Source organism: Prionailurus bengalensis, chromosome E3 (assembly GCF_016509475.1).
Source record: "Prionailurus bengalensis isolate Pbe53 chromosome E3, Fcat_Pben_1.1_paternal_pri, whole genome shotgun sequence".
In the NCBI taxonomy this organism is placed as follows: Eukaryota; Metazoa; Chordata; class Mammalia; order Carnivora; family Felidae; genus Prionailurus; species Prionailurus bengalensis.
Window position 1 is genome coordinate 8391639 of NC_057357.1, and position 13203 is coordinate 8404841.

General features: G+C 59.3%; 2 protein-coding genes across 3 annotated transcripts; both read left to right on the forward strand.

Annotated features, from left to right (window-relative positions):
- Positions 1 to 46: 46 nt before the first annotated feature.
- On the forward strand, positions 47 to 9171 carry SLC12A9 (solute carrier family 12 member 9). Of its 2 annotated transcripts, XM_043559740.1 has the most exons (15): positions 47 to 181; positions 671 to 824; positions 966 to 1197; positions 1422 to 1556; positions 2006 to 2137; positions 2538 to 2846; positions 3457 to 3564; positions 3698 to 3809; positions 4377 to 4534; positions 4646 to 4728; positions 4897 to 5021; positions 5154 to 5346; positions 5517 to 5691; positions 5908 to 6054; positions 7908 to 9171. In XM_043559740.1, exons 3-15 carry the CDS (start codon positions 1017 to 1019, stop codon positions 8795 to 8797), a joined length of 2748 nt encoding a protein of 915 aa, XP_043415675.1. In that variant the 5' UTR covers positions 47 to 181; positions 671 to 824; positions 966 to 1016; the 3' UTR covers positions 8798 to 9171. The 2 variants fall into 2 exon arrangements, with proteins under 2 accessions (XP_043415675.1, XP_043415674.1); XM_043559739.1 differs by lacking the exon at positions 671 to 824.
- A 122-nt stretch (positions 9172 to 9293) lies between these two features.
- Positions 9294 to 13071, forward strand: TRIP6 (thyroid hormone receptor interactor 6). Its single transcript, XM_043559756.1, is given in 10 exon segments — positions 9294 to 9744; positions 10007 to 10134; positions 10226 to 10351; positions 10644 to 10863; positions 10866 to 11017; positions 11332 to 11425; positions 11526 to 11695; positions 12146 to 12324; positions 12579 to 12699; positions 12811 to 13071. Coding segments are annotated over 10 exon segments (1431 nt in total). The 5' UTR covers positions 9294 to 9635; the 3' UTR covers positions 12943 to 13071.
- Positions 13072 to 13203: the final 132 nt, after the last annotated feature.

A 13203-nucleotide genomic window follows, 5' to 3' on the forward strand; every position in this document is an offset into this window, starting at 1 on the left:
CGGGGCGGGGCTGGGCGCCGGGACCAATGGGGCGCGCGGGCTGGGGGGGGGGCGGGCTCCGGGCCTGGCATCCCGGTAGCTGCAGCTGGCTTTTCCGGCACCCGCGCCCCCTCGGCCCGTAGCCGACCCCTCCGGCTCTCGGGGATCCCCCCTCCCCCGGGCGGCTGCGTCCTCCGGGCGGGTGAGTGAGCGCCCCGCCACACTCGGGCTGTGGGGATGCGCCTGGCCCGGGAGCCGCGGATCTCGGCCCCCTCCAACCGGCCCCGGGAGAAAGTGGGCAGGAACCGGTGTCGGGGAGGGGAGGAAGACCCACCTTGTGTTGCTGGCCTGTGTCTTTGTTTTGGTAGTCGAGGGGTGTGTTTGGGTTGGTCGAGTTTGGAGGGCGCCTTGTGTGGGTGGGAGGAATCTGGTGAGGCTGGGGGGAGAGGAGCTCGTTTGAAATGGGTTGAGGGAGAGGATTGATGGAGGGCGGGGCAATGGGAGATTTGGAGATTTCTCTTTGCCTTAGGTGAGGTGATTGCTTGGGGGAGTTAGGATGGGGACAGCTCAGGACTTCAGAGGAGGGGGTGAGGAGGGCTTCCTGCCGGTAACTCACTTCCCTTTTGGGGGATTTGTTTCCTCTTATACTGCTAGTTAGTTGAAAAGGGAGAGTATCTTTGCCTCTTCCCAGAACCATTGCCATCCCTAGTCTTCCGGATTTGGGGGAAGGGTGGCCCCCAGGAGCTGGGAGGGGACTTGGTACCCAAATGCTGAGGGTGTGGAGTCTGCCATTGCCCAGGGAAGTGGCAAGGACCAGTCTGCTCCCCAGGAACTCTGAGTTGCTGGTGAGTGAGTGAGTGAGTGAGTGTGTGTGTGTGTGTTTCTTGAAGCTCTTCCTTTTGGGGAGGTTTCCAGGTGTTCGGTTAGAGGCGTTTTTGAGGGGCTCCGGGGAGCTGCTTTCCATTAAGTAACACTGTCTTTTGCAGGCCTCATAACCCATTGGTGGGTTTGGTGGCATCTTCTGCCTGCTCTCCACCATGGCCAGCGAGAATTCTCCTCTGCTGGCCTACCGGCTCCTGGGAGATGAGGGGGTTGCCTTCTCTGCCAATGGGGCCGGGGGTCCTGGAGGGGCATCTGCCCGGAAGCTCTCCACCTTCCTGGGTGTGGTGGTGCCCACGGTCCTGTCCATGTTCAGTATAGTTGTCTTTTTGAGAATTGGTAAGTGGGGTGGTGGGGCTTGCTCTGGGGTGCAGGGGGGTGGGGGAGGGGTGGGACTGGGAAGAGTTTGGGGAAGGGTCCCGGGAGAAGTAAATGGATGGGAGGCTTGGGGAGAGGGCTCCCCATGGCCCTGTGTTGAGCTCTGCCCTGGAGGTAACTGATGACCAGTGTGGTGTGGGGACGCATGAGCCACCTTCTGACCTGCTTTGCCACTCCTGTCCCAGGGTTCGTGGTGGGCCATGCTGGGCTGCTGCAGGCTTTGGCCATGCTCCTGGTTGCCTACTTCATCCTGGCGCTCACCGTCCTCTCTGTCTGTGCCATCGCCACCAACGGAGCTGTGCGGGGGGGTGGAGCCTACTGTATCCTCCAATGTTGATGGACTGGGGTCTGGGCTCTTCTGTCTTGTAGGGAGGAGGAGGGGCAAGGGCAGGGCGAGAGGGAGGCAGGTTCTAATGAATGTTCAGCAGGTGGGCTGATATGGGGAAGGTGACCGACATGGCCTTTCCACGTATCTTACTGCTAATCTCCAGTCTATCAGGTGTCTTCCCAGCCGTCCTTTTGGTTCCCCCAACAGTCTTGTCAATTAGATAGTTCATTTTCCAGATGAGGAAACCGGAGTTCAAGAGTATTAGTGGCGCACTGCAAAGCCACGTGGCTTGGGTGTGACCGCTCTGGACAGATTAACGCTGGGGACAATCCCAGTGTGTGCCGGGAGACAGGGCTGCAGTGTGCTTTGTGCCCGGGCCCTTCCTCCTGCTCCATTTCACTTTCTTTTCCCTTAACACTCACCCCCTGCTTCCACTTTTAGTCATGATCAGCCGGACCCTGGGGCCTGAGGTTGGGGGCAGCATCGGCCTCATGTTCTACCTGGCTAATGTCTGTGGCTGTGCTGTCTCCCTGCTGGGGCTGGTGGAAGCCGTGCTGGATGTCTTCGGGGCTGGTCTGTGTGCCAGGGAGCTCTGTGGGTTTGCGGGGTCTGGGATTCGGGGATCACGAGGGTGAGAGGCCTCTCTAGAAGAGGGGCAAAGTGGTCTATTAGTTTGGCTTTCTTGAGCTCCTACTACGTTCCCAGCCTTAGACATCTGAGAGATTGTCCTGGCCCACAGGCAGCTTACCATCTAGTTAGAGAGGCCAGGCTAATACCCCTAAATTCAACAGAGCAAGATTGGTGGTATCTACCAGGGAGGGGTAAGATGCTGGGGTACAGTTGAGTAGGGAGGTGGGAAAGATAGTGTCTGAGGACAGGTGGGCCAAAGAGGGGGTCTGTTCCTGCTTTGATTCATGGGTGGGATCTCTCCTGGGGAGTCTTGTCTTCTAACCCTGTTCCTTCCTCTTTGTAGACTCCGCAAGGTCCAGTGGGCTTCAGGTCCTGCCCCAGGGCTACGGCTGGAACCTGCTCTATGGCTCCCTGCTGCTGGGCCTTGTGGGTGGGGTCTGCACACTGGGGGCTGGCCTCTATGCCCGAGCCTCCTTCCTCACATTCCTGCTGGTGTCTGGATCCCTGGCCTCTGTGCTGGTCAGCTTTGTGGCTGTGGGACCTAGGAGCATCCCCTTGAACCCTCGGCCTGGCCCCAATGGCTCCTCCCTGCCGCCCCAGGTTGGCCACTTCACTGGCTTCAACAGCAGCACCCTGAAGGCCAACTTGGGTGGTGAGCTGGGTACAGGGGTGACGGTTCTCAGGACAAGGAGCAAGCATGTGGGGGGAGGCAGGCCCTTGGAAGCCCTGGATGAGAACAGATGCCAGAGAGAATCAGGGGCAGGAGGGCAGATCTCAGAACAGCGCAGATTATTCAGGATCTGTCTCGTATGCTTGGCCCAGTGGGGCGTGAGAGCGACCACGAGACAGTTCCTGCCTTAGAGGAACTTTTTTAGTTGGAAAGATAAAATGTGCATTCAGGAAACAATTAAACAGCACAATAAAACCAAAGTGGTTCAAATAGATGGGAATCAGGAGAGGAGTTGGGAGGAGGGCTGGGGGCGAGCAGGGAGAGCTGGGAGGTGGCCCGAGGTGTATTGGGGAATTCAGGTAGGAGCGAGAGGGACGGTGTCTCACGAAGGGGCAACGACAAAGGTGTAGAGGGAGGAGTGAGGAGAGTGGGGGGAGTGATGAGGCCAGCTGAGCCAGGGGCTGTGATGGGTCAGGGCTGGGGTCTTGGGGTGGGCTGTTTGTGACATGTGAGGAGAAGGTGGCGGGGCCAACATGCCTGGGTCCCTATGAGGGGTACTGACGCCTTCTCCTCCCTGGGAACCATCTCTCAGCTGGCTACTCCAAGGACTATACCACGGGGGCCATGATGAACTTCGCCAGTGTCTTTGCTGTCCTTTTTAATGGCTGCACGGGCATCATGGCGGGGGCCAACATGTCAGGTGAGCGTCCCTGCCTGCTGCCCCCCTGGGGGTGTAGGGCTGCCACCCTGTGCCCTGGTGGGAGCGCTGAGGGCTCAGGAATGTAAGGGATGGTAGATGGCTGATGTCTCTCCTTTTGCCCCTCTCCCTCCAGGGGAGCTGAAGGACCCCAGCCGGGCCATTCCCCTGGGCACCATTGTCGCTGTCGCCTACACCTTCTTCATCTACACCCTGCTTTTCTTCCTCTCCAGCTTCACCTGTGACAGGTGCCTGGGGAGGAGGCTGGCCTGGCCCTTGAGGGGGGTGGAATGGGGGCGCAGAACACGGTTGCCACCCCTGGATCACCAAGGGAAGCACAGGCCGAGGGGGGGCAGGTACCCCCATTGTTGGGGTGCAGGGAAAACGGAGACTGTTTCTCCCTCTGGGAGAGAGAAGGAGCGGCCGCCGCTGATGGGGACAGCCGGGTAATTGGTGGTAGCCAGCCTGTAGCCAGAGTTTGCTGTGTCCCTGGGACTGTTGTAAGCACTTGGTTTTGGGGGATGGGGGATAGCTGCTTCTCAATGCGTATTTCCATAAATATTTGGTTTCTTGTGCATACACCGTTGGGAATGTCCACCATGTGATTAAATCCAAAGCAGCCCAAAGATCAACCAGTGAATACCATGTCTTTCCCCTCCGGGCACACATGATGTATTACAATGGCCTTTGAGCCTGGGTCAGTTGAGAATCCCCAGGAATACCCAGTTCTTGACCTCATGAAGAGTCAGAGCACTTTGCTCACGGAGGCCCTAGATGCACCTGTGTTATCTGCATCCTCCTTTCCTTCCCGCCAGGACCTTGCTGCAGGAGGACTATGGGTTCTTCCGCGCCATCAGCCTGTGGCCCCCACTGGTGCTGATTGGTATCTACGCCACGTCGCTCTCGGCCTCCATGAGCTCCCTCATCGGGGCCTCCCGCATCCTCCACGCTCTGGCTCAAGATGACCTCTTTGGTGCGCCGCCCCCTGCTCCTCGCCCGGCTCTGAGCACACCCTCCCGTGTCTGTCTCTCTCTCCGCTTGGCCCTGGGCTGATGTGTCTGCCACGGTGTTTCTGTTTGCACAGGAGTGATCTTGGCGCCGGCCAAGGTCGTGTCCCGAACAGGGAACCCCTGGGGGGCTGTGCTCTATTCTTGGGGCCTAGTGCAGGTAAGCCTTCTTTCCGGCTGTCCTTCCCCTTCCCCTGGGCTCCTTCTGGTTCCGTTCCCAGGACCAGGAGGGGCTTGGGCTTGGACTGGGAGAGTAAATGAAAAGGCAGGATGCATTGGCATTTGGTGGGGGGGTGCGTGCATGCCCAGCCTCTCGGTCCTTGTGTAGCTGGTGCTCTTGGCTGGGAAGCTGAACACGCTGGCCGCTGTGGTCACCGTATTCTACTTGGTGGCCTATGCTGCGGTGGACCTGTCCTGTCTGAGCCTGGAGTGGGCCTCAGCCCCTAACTTCCGGTGAGTGGAGAAGTGGCCTATGTCCTCAGAGACCAGGGGGGAGGCGTGGGAAGGGCTCGGTCCAGGGGACCGAGGTTGGAGATGGAGGCCATGGCAGGCCCTGAGTGCCCTTCCTTCTCTCCCCCACCCCAGCCCCACCTTCAGCCTGTTCTCCTGGCACACCTGCTTGCTGGGGGTGGCCTCCTGTCTGCTCATGATGTTCCTCATCAGCCCCGGGGCCGCCGGCGGCTCACTGCTTCTCATGGGCCTTCTTTCCGCCCTGCTCACTGCTCGAGGAGGCCCCAGTAGCTGGGGCTACGTCAGCCAGGCCTTGCTTTTCCACCAGGTTGGGGGGCTCGGAGGAGGGTAGGGAGGGGGGAGGCAGTCTGGGATCCCCATCCCGCTCCAAGTAGGCCTCCTTCTGCCGTGGCCGGAATCAGGGTTCTTGTCCGAGAGGTGGTGAGTGGGGGCTGCCCTCTTGAGCCCTTCCTCTCCACACCTCACCCCTGGTCCCAGGTACGTAAATACCTGCTCCGGCTGGATGTCCGGAAGGACCACGTGAAGTTCTGGCGGCCCCAGCTGCTGCTACTGGTGGGGAACCCCCGGGGCGCCCTGCCTCTGCTGCGGTTGGCCAACCAGCTCAAGAAGGGGGGCCTCTATGTCCTGGGCCACGTCACCCTGGGAGACCTTGGTGAGTGGCCCTCTATTCCCTTCCCAGCCTCTTCCTCCCTCACGTTTCAGACATTCTTCGTGGTCTTTGGGTTCAGAGGCCTCATGCTTCTTCCCTGATGACCCTTCCAACCAGCCTGAGCCCTGCCCAGACTGTTTTCTTTGGCCCATTTGGGATTTGGATTTGAGGAGAAAGTACATGGGTTTGGCCCACATCTACTACCTCCCTTCTCTGCAGACTGCCTGCCCTCGGACCCTGTGCAGCCCCAGTACGGGGCATGGCTCAGCCTGGTGGACAGAGCCCAAGTGAAGGCCTTCGTGGACCTCACCCTCTCGCCCTCTGTGCGCCAGGGAGCTCAGCATCTGTTGCGGATCTCGGGCCTTGGTGAGCTACTTCTCCCCGGGTCCCCTCGGCCCCCTCTGTGGCCCGTTTTAATCTCTGCTACCGTCCCCCAGAGTAAACCACAGACTGCAGACTCACAGTCTAGTGCAGATAAGACGCGGGGCTCAACTCAAAGATACCAGATGGTGTGTGAGAAGGTCCTGGAGGAGAAGCTTAAGGGCTGGCGATGGGTGCCACTGACATTTCTTTTTTTCTGACCCAAAAGTTGGGGTACAAGCTCTGAAGAGCATGCTGTGTTCCTGGGGACAATGGGAGAATTACTTGAGGCAAGGGGGCTGCTCCATCAAATCTAGGGCAGGTGGTTTCTAATCATCCCACTTCAAGACCGCTATGCGCTGATGTGGCTAGTGACAAGATGGTATACTCAGCTGGGCCTTAGAAGGGGTGGAGAAGGAAGGGCTGGTGTGACATGGCCTCCGGAGACCACAGAGGATGCAGAGGGTGAGTGGGGCTGAAGCTTCCCGAGCCAGCGGAAGAGTCTCTGCCTTGTTACTCTGCCTTAGTGCGAAGGCCTTCAGCCTTACGCCCCGGCTTCCTCCAAATCTGGGCTGAACTGCCTCCTTCTTTCTCAATCCTAGGGGGGGTCAGTCCCCTCTCTGGGCACATGCTCCGTTCTCCGTTTAGATCTGGCTAAAGTTCAAGCGTTTGGGGGCTGTTGGCAAGCATTATGAGACAGTCCCTGGAGCATCTGAGAGTCTGGTCTCTCCTCAGCCCCACATTTTGTGGGGGAACCTGTGCCAGGAGACCACTACTACGAAATTTATCCTGAGGAGAGCGATTGCAATGAAGGGGAAGGATTTCCTCGAAATAGTTAAGTCCTCCTGACATGCAGAACTTGATTTACTGGTGGATTTTGAGCAACCCATTTGTTTCATGAGAAAAAGCCTTAGACAAGATCTCAGAAGTTTTCTGTAAACTCAGCCCTGTTGAAGGGTGGGGGTGGGGGGGGGTGGGGGGAGATTATCCAGTTTCACATTGGTTCAAAAATGGAAAAATCAGGAGCTGTCAGCAGGAACCCGGGGCACTGTATTCACTTCACACACGGGTTCAGAGACTTAGAGGGTGGCCTCTGCTGCTGGGTGCCTTGTGTTCGCCCGTGGACCCAGTATCCACCTGCTGTGAGCCTTGGGGCAAGTGACTTCACCGCTCTGTGCCTCAGGTTGCTTACCTGTGAGAGGGGTGAGTAAATGGCCCCTACCTCCTGGTGTTGCTTCACGAGTTAAAACACAAAGTGCTTTCAACGGGCCCCGGCCCTTCGTTAGTGCGCAGATGGTAGCTGTTTTTTGTCCAGGGATCTTGCTTTGGACTCACCACCATTAGGGCTTTGCAGTAGTAGTAGAAACAGATCGGGCCAGTTCTCATCACCCTCCAGCAGAGTCTGAGGTGCTGTTTCCCTGGGGATGGAGCCCACGAACTTGACTACTGACTGCTCAGGGCGGTGTGGTCTGCCCAGTAGACTCAGACTCTCATCTCCCATCATGAAAAAGGTGTGCTGCTAGCTAGAAGCTTGCAGTGGAGGCCTCCTACTGCCGAGTACCGGAAGTGCTCGTTAGTTAGAAGAATCCTAAGGCGAACTTTGCCCACTTAAGTGGGGAGATTAGTCACGGAGGTGCAACAAATAAACGCATGCAAGAGCGTTTGGGAAGATGAAAAGTCGTTATGCAAACGTGCATAGTGTTGCCCAGAGAGCCCAAGCACGAGGCGAATGCCATGCCTGATGGCTGACGTGTGGTGCTGCCGGCGTGTACGAGTGGGCGCGCATTAGTGTGGTGTAAACTCAGCCCGTGAATCTGATTCCTGTTGGTTCCTTCCCACCTCCTCCTCTCTGCCCCCAGGTGGCATGAAGCCCAACACGTTGGTCCTGGGTTTCTACGATGATGCTGCACCCCAGGACCACTTCCTGACAGACCCTGCTTTCTCAGAGGCTGCTGATGGCACCCAGGAGGGCGGGTCCCCAGCCCTGAGCACCCTGTTCCCTCCACCCCGGGCTCCCGGGAGCCCCCGGGCTCTCAGTCCCCAGGACTATGTGGCCACGGTGGCAGACGCCCTCAAGATGAACAAGAATGTGGTTCTGGCCCGGGCCTGTGGGGCCCTGCCCCCTGAGCGGCTGAGCCGGGGGTCTGGGGGCACCTCCCAGCCGCATCATGTGGATGTGTGGCCCCTCAACCTGCTGCGGCCCCGGGGTGGGCCCGGCTATGTGGACGTGTGCGGCCTTTTCCTACTGCAGATGGCAACCATCTTGGGCATGGTGCCTGCTTGGCACAGTGCCCGGCTCCGGATCTTCTTGTGCCTGGGGCCTCGAGAGGCCCCCGGGGCGGCCGAGGGGCGGCTGCGGGCACTGCTGAGCCAGCTGAGAATCAGGGCTGAAGTACAGGAGGTGGTGTGGGGCGAGGGGGCTGGGGCTGGGGAGCCTGGGGAGGAGGAGGAAGGGGACTTTGTGAATGGCAGGCGGGGAGATGCCGAGGCAGAGGCCCTGGCAGGCAGCGCCAACGCCCTGGTTCGGGCCCAGCAGGGGCGCAGCAGAGGAGAAGGGCCCGGTGGGCCTGAGGGTGGGGATGGCGAGGGCGGGCCTGCCACGGCCCTCACTTTCCTGTACCTGCCTCGGCCGCCAGCTGATCCTGCCCGCTACACTCGATACCTGGCGCTGCTGGAGATTCTGACCCGTGACCTGGGCCCCACACTGCTCATTCATGGCGTCACCCCGGTCACTTGCACTGATCTCTGATGCCCGGGTCCTGAAGCAGAGTGCGCAGGTCCAGCGACCCGCCTTGGTTAGTGGATGTGAAGGGGAAGGGCAGCCTTCTGGCCTGCTCCACACATGGGAGCTTCCCAGGGGAAGTATTAGGGGATCCTGGGCTGGGGCGTCCCGTCCCTGGGAGAGGGGCTTCAGTGTCCCCGCCACGCTGGGGGAGGAAGCCAGCAGTCCTCCCCACTGGCCTCCTTCCTTCACCGGTGCCTTGATGGAGGCTGGGTCTCTGCTTGGACTCTAGGCTACCTCAGTTTCCCCTTGCCCAACAGATTCACAGACCGCTGAGGTTGTGATGTTTTTGTTGTTTTATTTTTCTAACCGATGAACGTGAATAAAAGACCAAAACACTATGGGCTGGCCGAATGCTGCTGCCGGGGGTGGGGTGGCGGAGGGGGCGGGGGTTCGTAGGTGGGACGGAAGAGGGAGAGATCTGTATGGGGGAGTGTGGGAAAGAGCAGCGCTGGAGCGTCCCAGCAGCGAGATGGCCACGTGCAAGACTTGGGGCACCAGCCTGGGAGCACTGGTAGAACCGGAGGCTGCCGTGGAAAGTCCTCCCTGCACGGCAGGAGGGGGCTGACTGGGGGAGGGACGGCGGTTTAGGGCCTAGGGGGCCACGTGACCCTCCCCCAGGAATGCGGTGACGTCACTGGGGGCGTGGCTGTCCCCAAAATTGGGGAGGAAGGGGAAAAAAAAAGCCAGAAAAAGTTTCTTTCCTGGAGTCCCAAACGAGGTGTGGGACGGAAGAAGGGGTCAAGACCAGAGGCTTGGGACTACACGGGGGCCGATCGCTGTCTGGAGTCCCCTGTTGCAGGCCATGTCGGGGCCCACCTGGCTCCCCCCAAAGCAGCTGGAGCTTGCCAGAGCCCCTCTGGGAAGAGCACTCTCCCGAGGTGCCCCGGGGCCGCCGCCAGCCCACGGAGCAGGTAAAGCAGCTCCAGCGCCGCTGAGGAGGCCACTGGCCGTTCCTTGCTCACCTCTGCCTTCTGCCTCCTGCCTGTCCCTGCCACCCCTTCCCTGAAGCTCTTCCGGCTTCCTGCCGTTCCTGCTCCTCCCGCTCCCTTCTTGGACCCCAGGTGTGGGGGGGGGGGGGGAGGGGAGATGAGGGACCCTAGAGCGCGGCCTCCAGAAGTGTCACCCTCCTCTCTTTCCCCATCCCCACCTTGGCTCTCTCTTCCCTCACCCCAGCACTTCAGCCCCACCCCAGGGTCAATTTTTGCCCCCTCCCATCTGAGCAGTGTTACCAGGCCCCGGGGGGACCAGATGATCGGGGGCTAGCCTGGGTGGGGTGCCATGGAGCACCCCAGCGCTCACAGGTGAGAAACCGGAATTGGAGGGTGGGGGGCAGGAGGTGTGGGCACCCGGGACAGGTGATTTGAATTCACCCGGCTTTTGCTTCATCCCCAGGGGCTCCCCCAAGACAGGGGGGCCTTGCGCCCAGGAAGTCTGGATGCTGAAATAGACTCGCTGACCAGCATGCTGGCTGAACTGGATGGAGGTCGTGGTCATGCCCCACGGCGGTCAGACCGGCAGGTGACCCACTGGCCTGCCTTGTCCCTCCCCTGCTCCTTGTCTCCTGCCCTCCTCCCCACTCCCTAGTCTGATCCCTTCTCTAGATCTCAGTCTAGCCCAGCCCTCTCTGTGTGAGTGATACACACAGGAGCGTGGAAGAAGCTGGCCCACCAGAGCCCACCAGGTTGTCTACCTCTTGAGGATGAGCCCTTGTCAAAGACCAGTGGTTATCTTGGGGCCGCACAAACGGGTGCTTCCACAGGTGTGCGTCCTGGAATGGGTCTGCTCACTCCCGGTCTGTGTTTCTCCCCAGGCTTATGAGCCCCCTCAGCCCCATGCCTACCGCACGGGCTCAGGTTCCCTGAAGCCGAATGGAGGGGGTGTTCCGATTCCTCCCCAACAGCTCTCTGCGCCCTCCTATGGGGGTCCCACTCCGGCCTCCTATGCTACAGCCAGCACCCCCGCCGGTCCTGCCTTCCCCGTGCAAGTGAAGGTGGCACAACCGGTGAGAGGCTGTGGCCCCCCAAGGCGGGGGCCTCTCAGGCCTCCGGGGCCCTCCCGGGCCCCCACTTTCCTCTCCCAGGCCGAGGTGAAGTGTGGGGGGCTGGCTATAGGAGCCACCGTGAGCCAGGTCCAGGGGGTAAAGAGGAGGCCGCAGGAGGACGAGGTGGCAGGTACGGACCCCAGGTAAGTCCCGGGTAACTGGGATTTGGGGTCCTCACAGACAACTGGATACTGATTGGGTGGGCGGAGGTGGTGTCTAATGCCCTTGTTGTCAGAGGCCTGTCGCGTTGGTGCTCTGGATGAGCACACTGTGCTGGTCAGAAAATATAAGAGGGCAGGGCTAGGGCTGTTCACTGGCTCCTGGAGGTGTGCCCCTGGGCCCGGCGCTGAGACCTTCTCAGATGAGACTTCTGGGTGGAATTGCCTGGTCACCTTCAGGAAGTTTGACAGCACAGAGAGCTAGAGGTAGGGCTGAACCCCTGATTCCCTCCTCTCAGGTCCCCCTGAGCCAGCCTCCTGAAGAGGAGCTTGAGAGGCTGACCAAGAAGCTGGTGCACGACATGAACCACCCTCCCACAGGGGAGTACTTTGGTGAGCTGACCCGAGGTGGGAAGGGGGCTGGAGAGTCAGAGGGCCAGAGAATCTACCTTTCTCTTCTGTACTGACTCACCTTGTCCTTCCTTGTCCCCAGGGCGGTGTGGCGGCTGTGGAGAAGATGTGGTTGGGGATGGGGCTGGGGTTGTGGCCCTGGACCGTGTCTTTCACGTCGGCTGCTTTGTGTGTTCTACGTGCCGGGCCCAGCTTCGGGGCCAGCATTTCTATGCCGTGGAGAGGAGGGCGTACTGTGAGAGCTGCTACGTGGTGAGTAGGTGGGCTGGGGGTGTCAACAGCAGGAGGCAGGAGGCTTCCATCTAAGGTGGGGACCATATGCCCGAGCCCCATAAAAAGTACAGAGCTCAAAGGGGGGGGGGGCACTAAACTGACACATAAGAAGGGAGGAATTATAAAAGTCACTAAATACTGGCTGCTGGAGGGAAAGGACAATGGTCCCTTACAAATGCCAGACATTTATTTTAGAGTTAAGGGAATGTGTTAAATTCCCACACCGCCACCCCTGTGGAGCACCTATGACTACTGAAAGAAACTGAAGCTGAGACTAAGTCACTTATCTGGGAGGTTGCTGTGCTAGGACTTCTACGCAGATCTGTTCAAGGCCACTTTTCAATGAATCCCTTGCAGGGGGCTACATAAACAGATGGGTGGGCCAGTGGGCCTCCCCAGCCCCAAACTTCCTACCCTCCTTCCTGTTAGGCCACCCTGGAGAAGTGCTCCACATGCTCCCAACCCATCCTGGACCGGATCCTACGGGCGATGGGGAAGGCCTACCACCCTAGCTGCTTTACCTGTGTGGTGTGCCACCGTGGCCTCGATGGCATCCCTTTCACGGTGGATGCCACCAGCCAGATCCACTGCATTGAGGACTTCCACAGGTCAGGCTGGGTCTCCCACCTTTGTCTCAGATGTCTGACCTTCCCCATCTTCCCCATTTGTCCTTCATGCCCCAGCACTGGTCTCCCACCCCTGGCCTGGTCTCTTTCTTGTTAACATCACCCTCTTTTCTAAGATCTAAGACCATACCCCTGGTCTCTCCCGTTCCCTCGTGTATCCTACCTTCTCTGGGCTCCATGGTTAGTCCCCTCCAACCCTGGGGCTTGACAGCCTCCTTGGTTCCCTCCTGACCCAGGAAGTTTGCCCCACGATGCTCAGTATGTGGCGGGGCCATCATGCCTGAGCCAGGTCAGGAGGAGACCGTACGAATTGTTGCTCTGGATCGCAGTTTTCACGTTGGCTGTTATAAGTGCGAGGTCAGAGGGCCTGGGCAAGGGGAAGCGGGGGTTCTTGGAGTCAGGGGTGCTGGATATGGTAGGACCCAGGGATCCAGGCCTGATAGAAAGCTGTTGCTTCTGTCTCAACAGGAGTGTGGGCTGCTGCTCTCTTCCGAGGGTGAGTGTCAGGGCTGTTACCCGCTGGATGGGCACATCTTGTGCAAGGCTTGCAGTGCCTGGCGCATCCAGGAGCTCTCAGCCACCGTCACCACTGACTGCTGAGTCTCCCCAGAAGCACCTGCTGCATTCTCCCACCCTCCCTGACATCTACCCTTACAACTTTGTCACCAAATGCTGTCTCCTCTTCCTCCAATCATGAAATAATAATCCCTCAAGAGTTTACAAAACCCACTGAAGCGTGTCGTCTCATCTGATTCTCACAGCAGCCTAACACACGCACAACTGTTGCACCTCCCTGCGTTTTTATAGAAGTGATCTCAGATGACATGATTCCCAAATGGCAGTACCAAGGTCAGAGCCTGG

Excerpts from the sequence above, each read along its gene's own strand:
- SLC12A9 (XM_043559740.1), top strand. The coding sequence starts at position 1,017 with ATGGCCAGCGAGAATTCTCCTCTGCTGGCCTACCGGCTCCTGGGAGAT. Across the intron at positions 1,557-2,005 it reads GCGGGGGGGTGGAGCCTACT|TCATGATCAGCCGGACCCTG; the intron begins GTATCCTCCAAT and ends TTCCACTTTTAG. Across the intron at positions 4,535-4,645 it reads GGCTCAAGATGACCTCTTTG|GAGTGATCTTGGCGCCGGCC; the intron begins GTGCGCCGCCCC and ends CTGTTTGCACAG.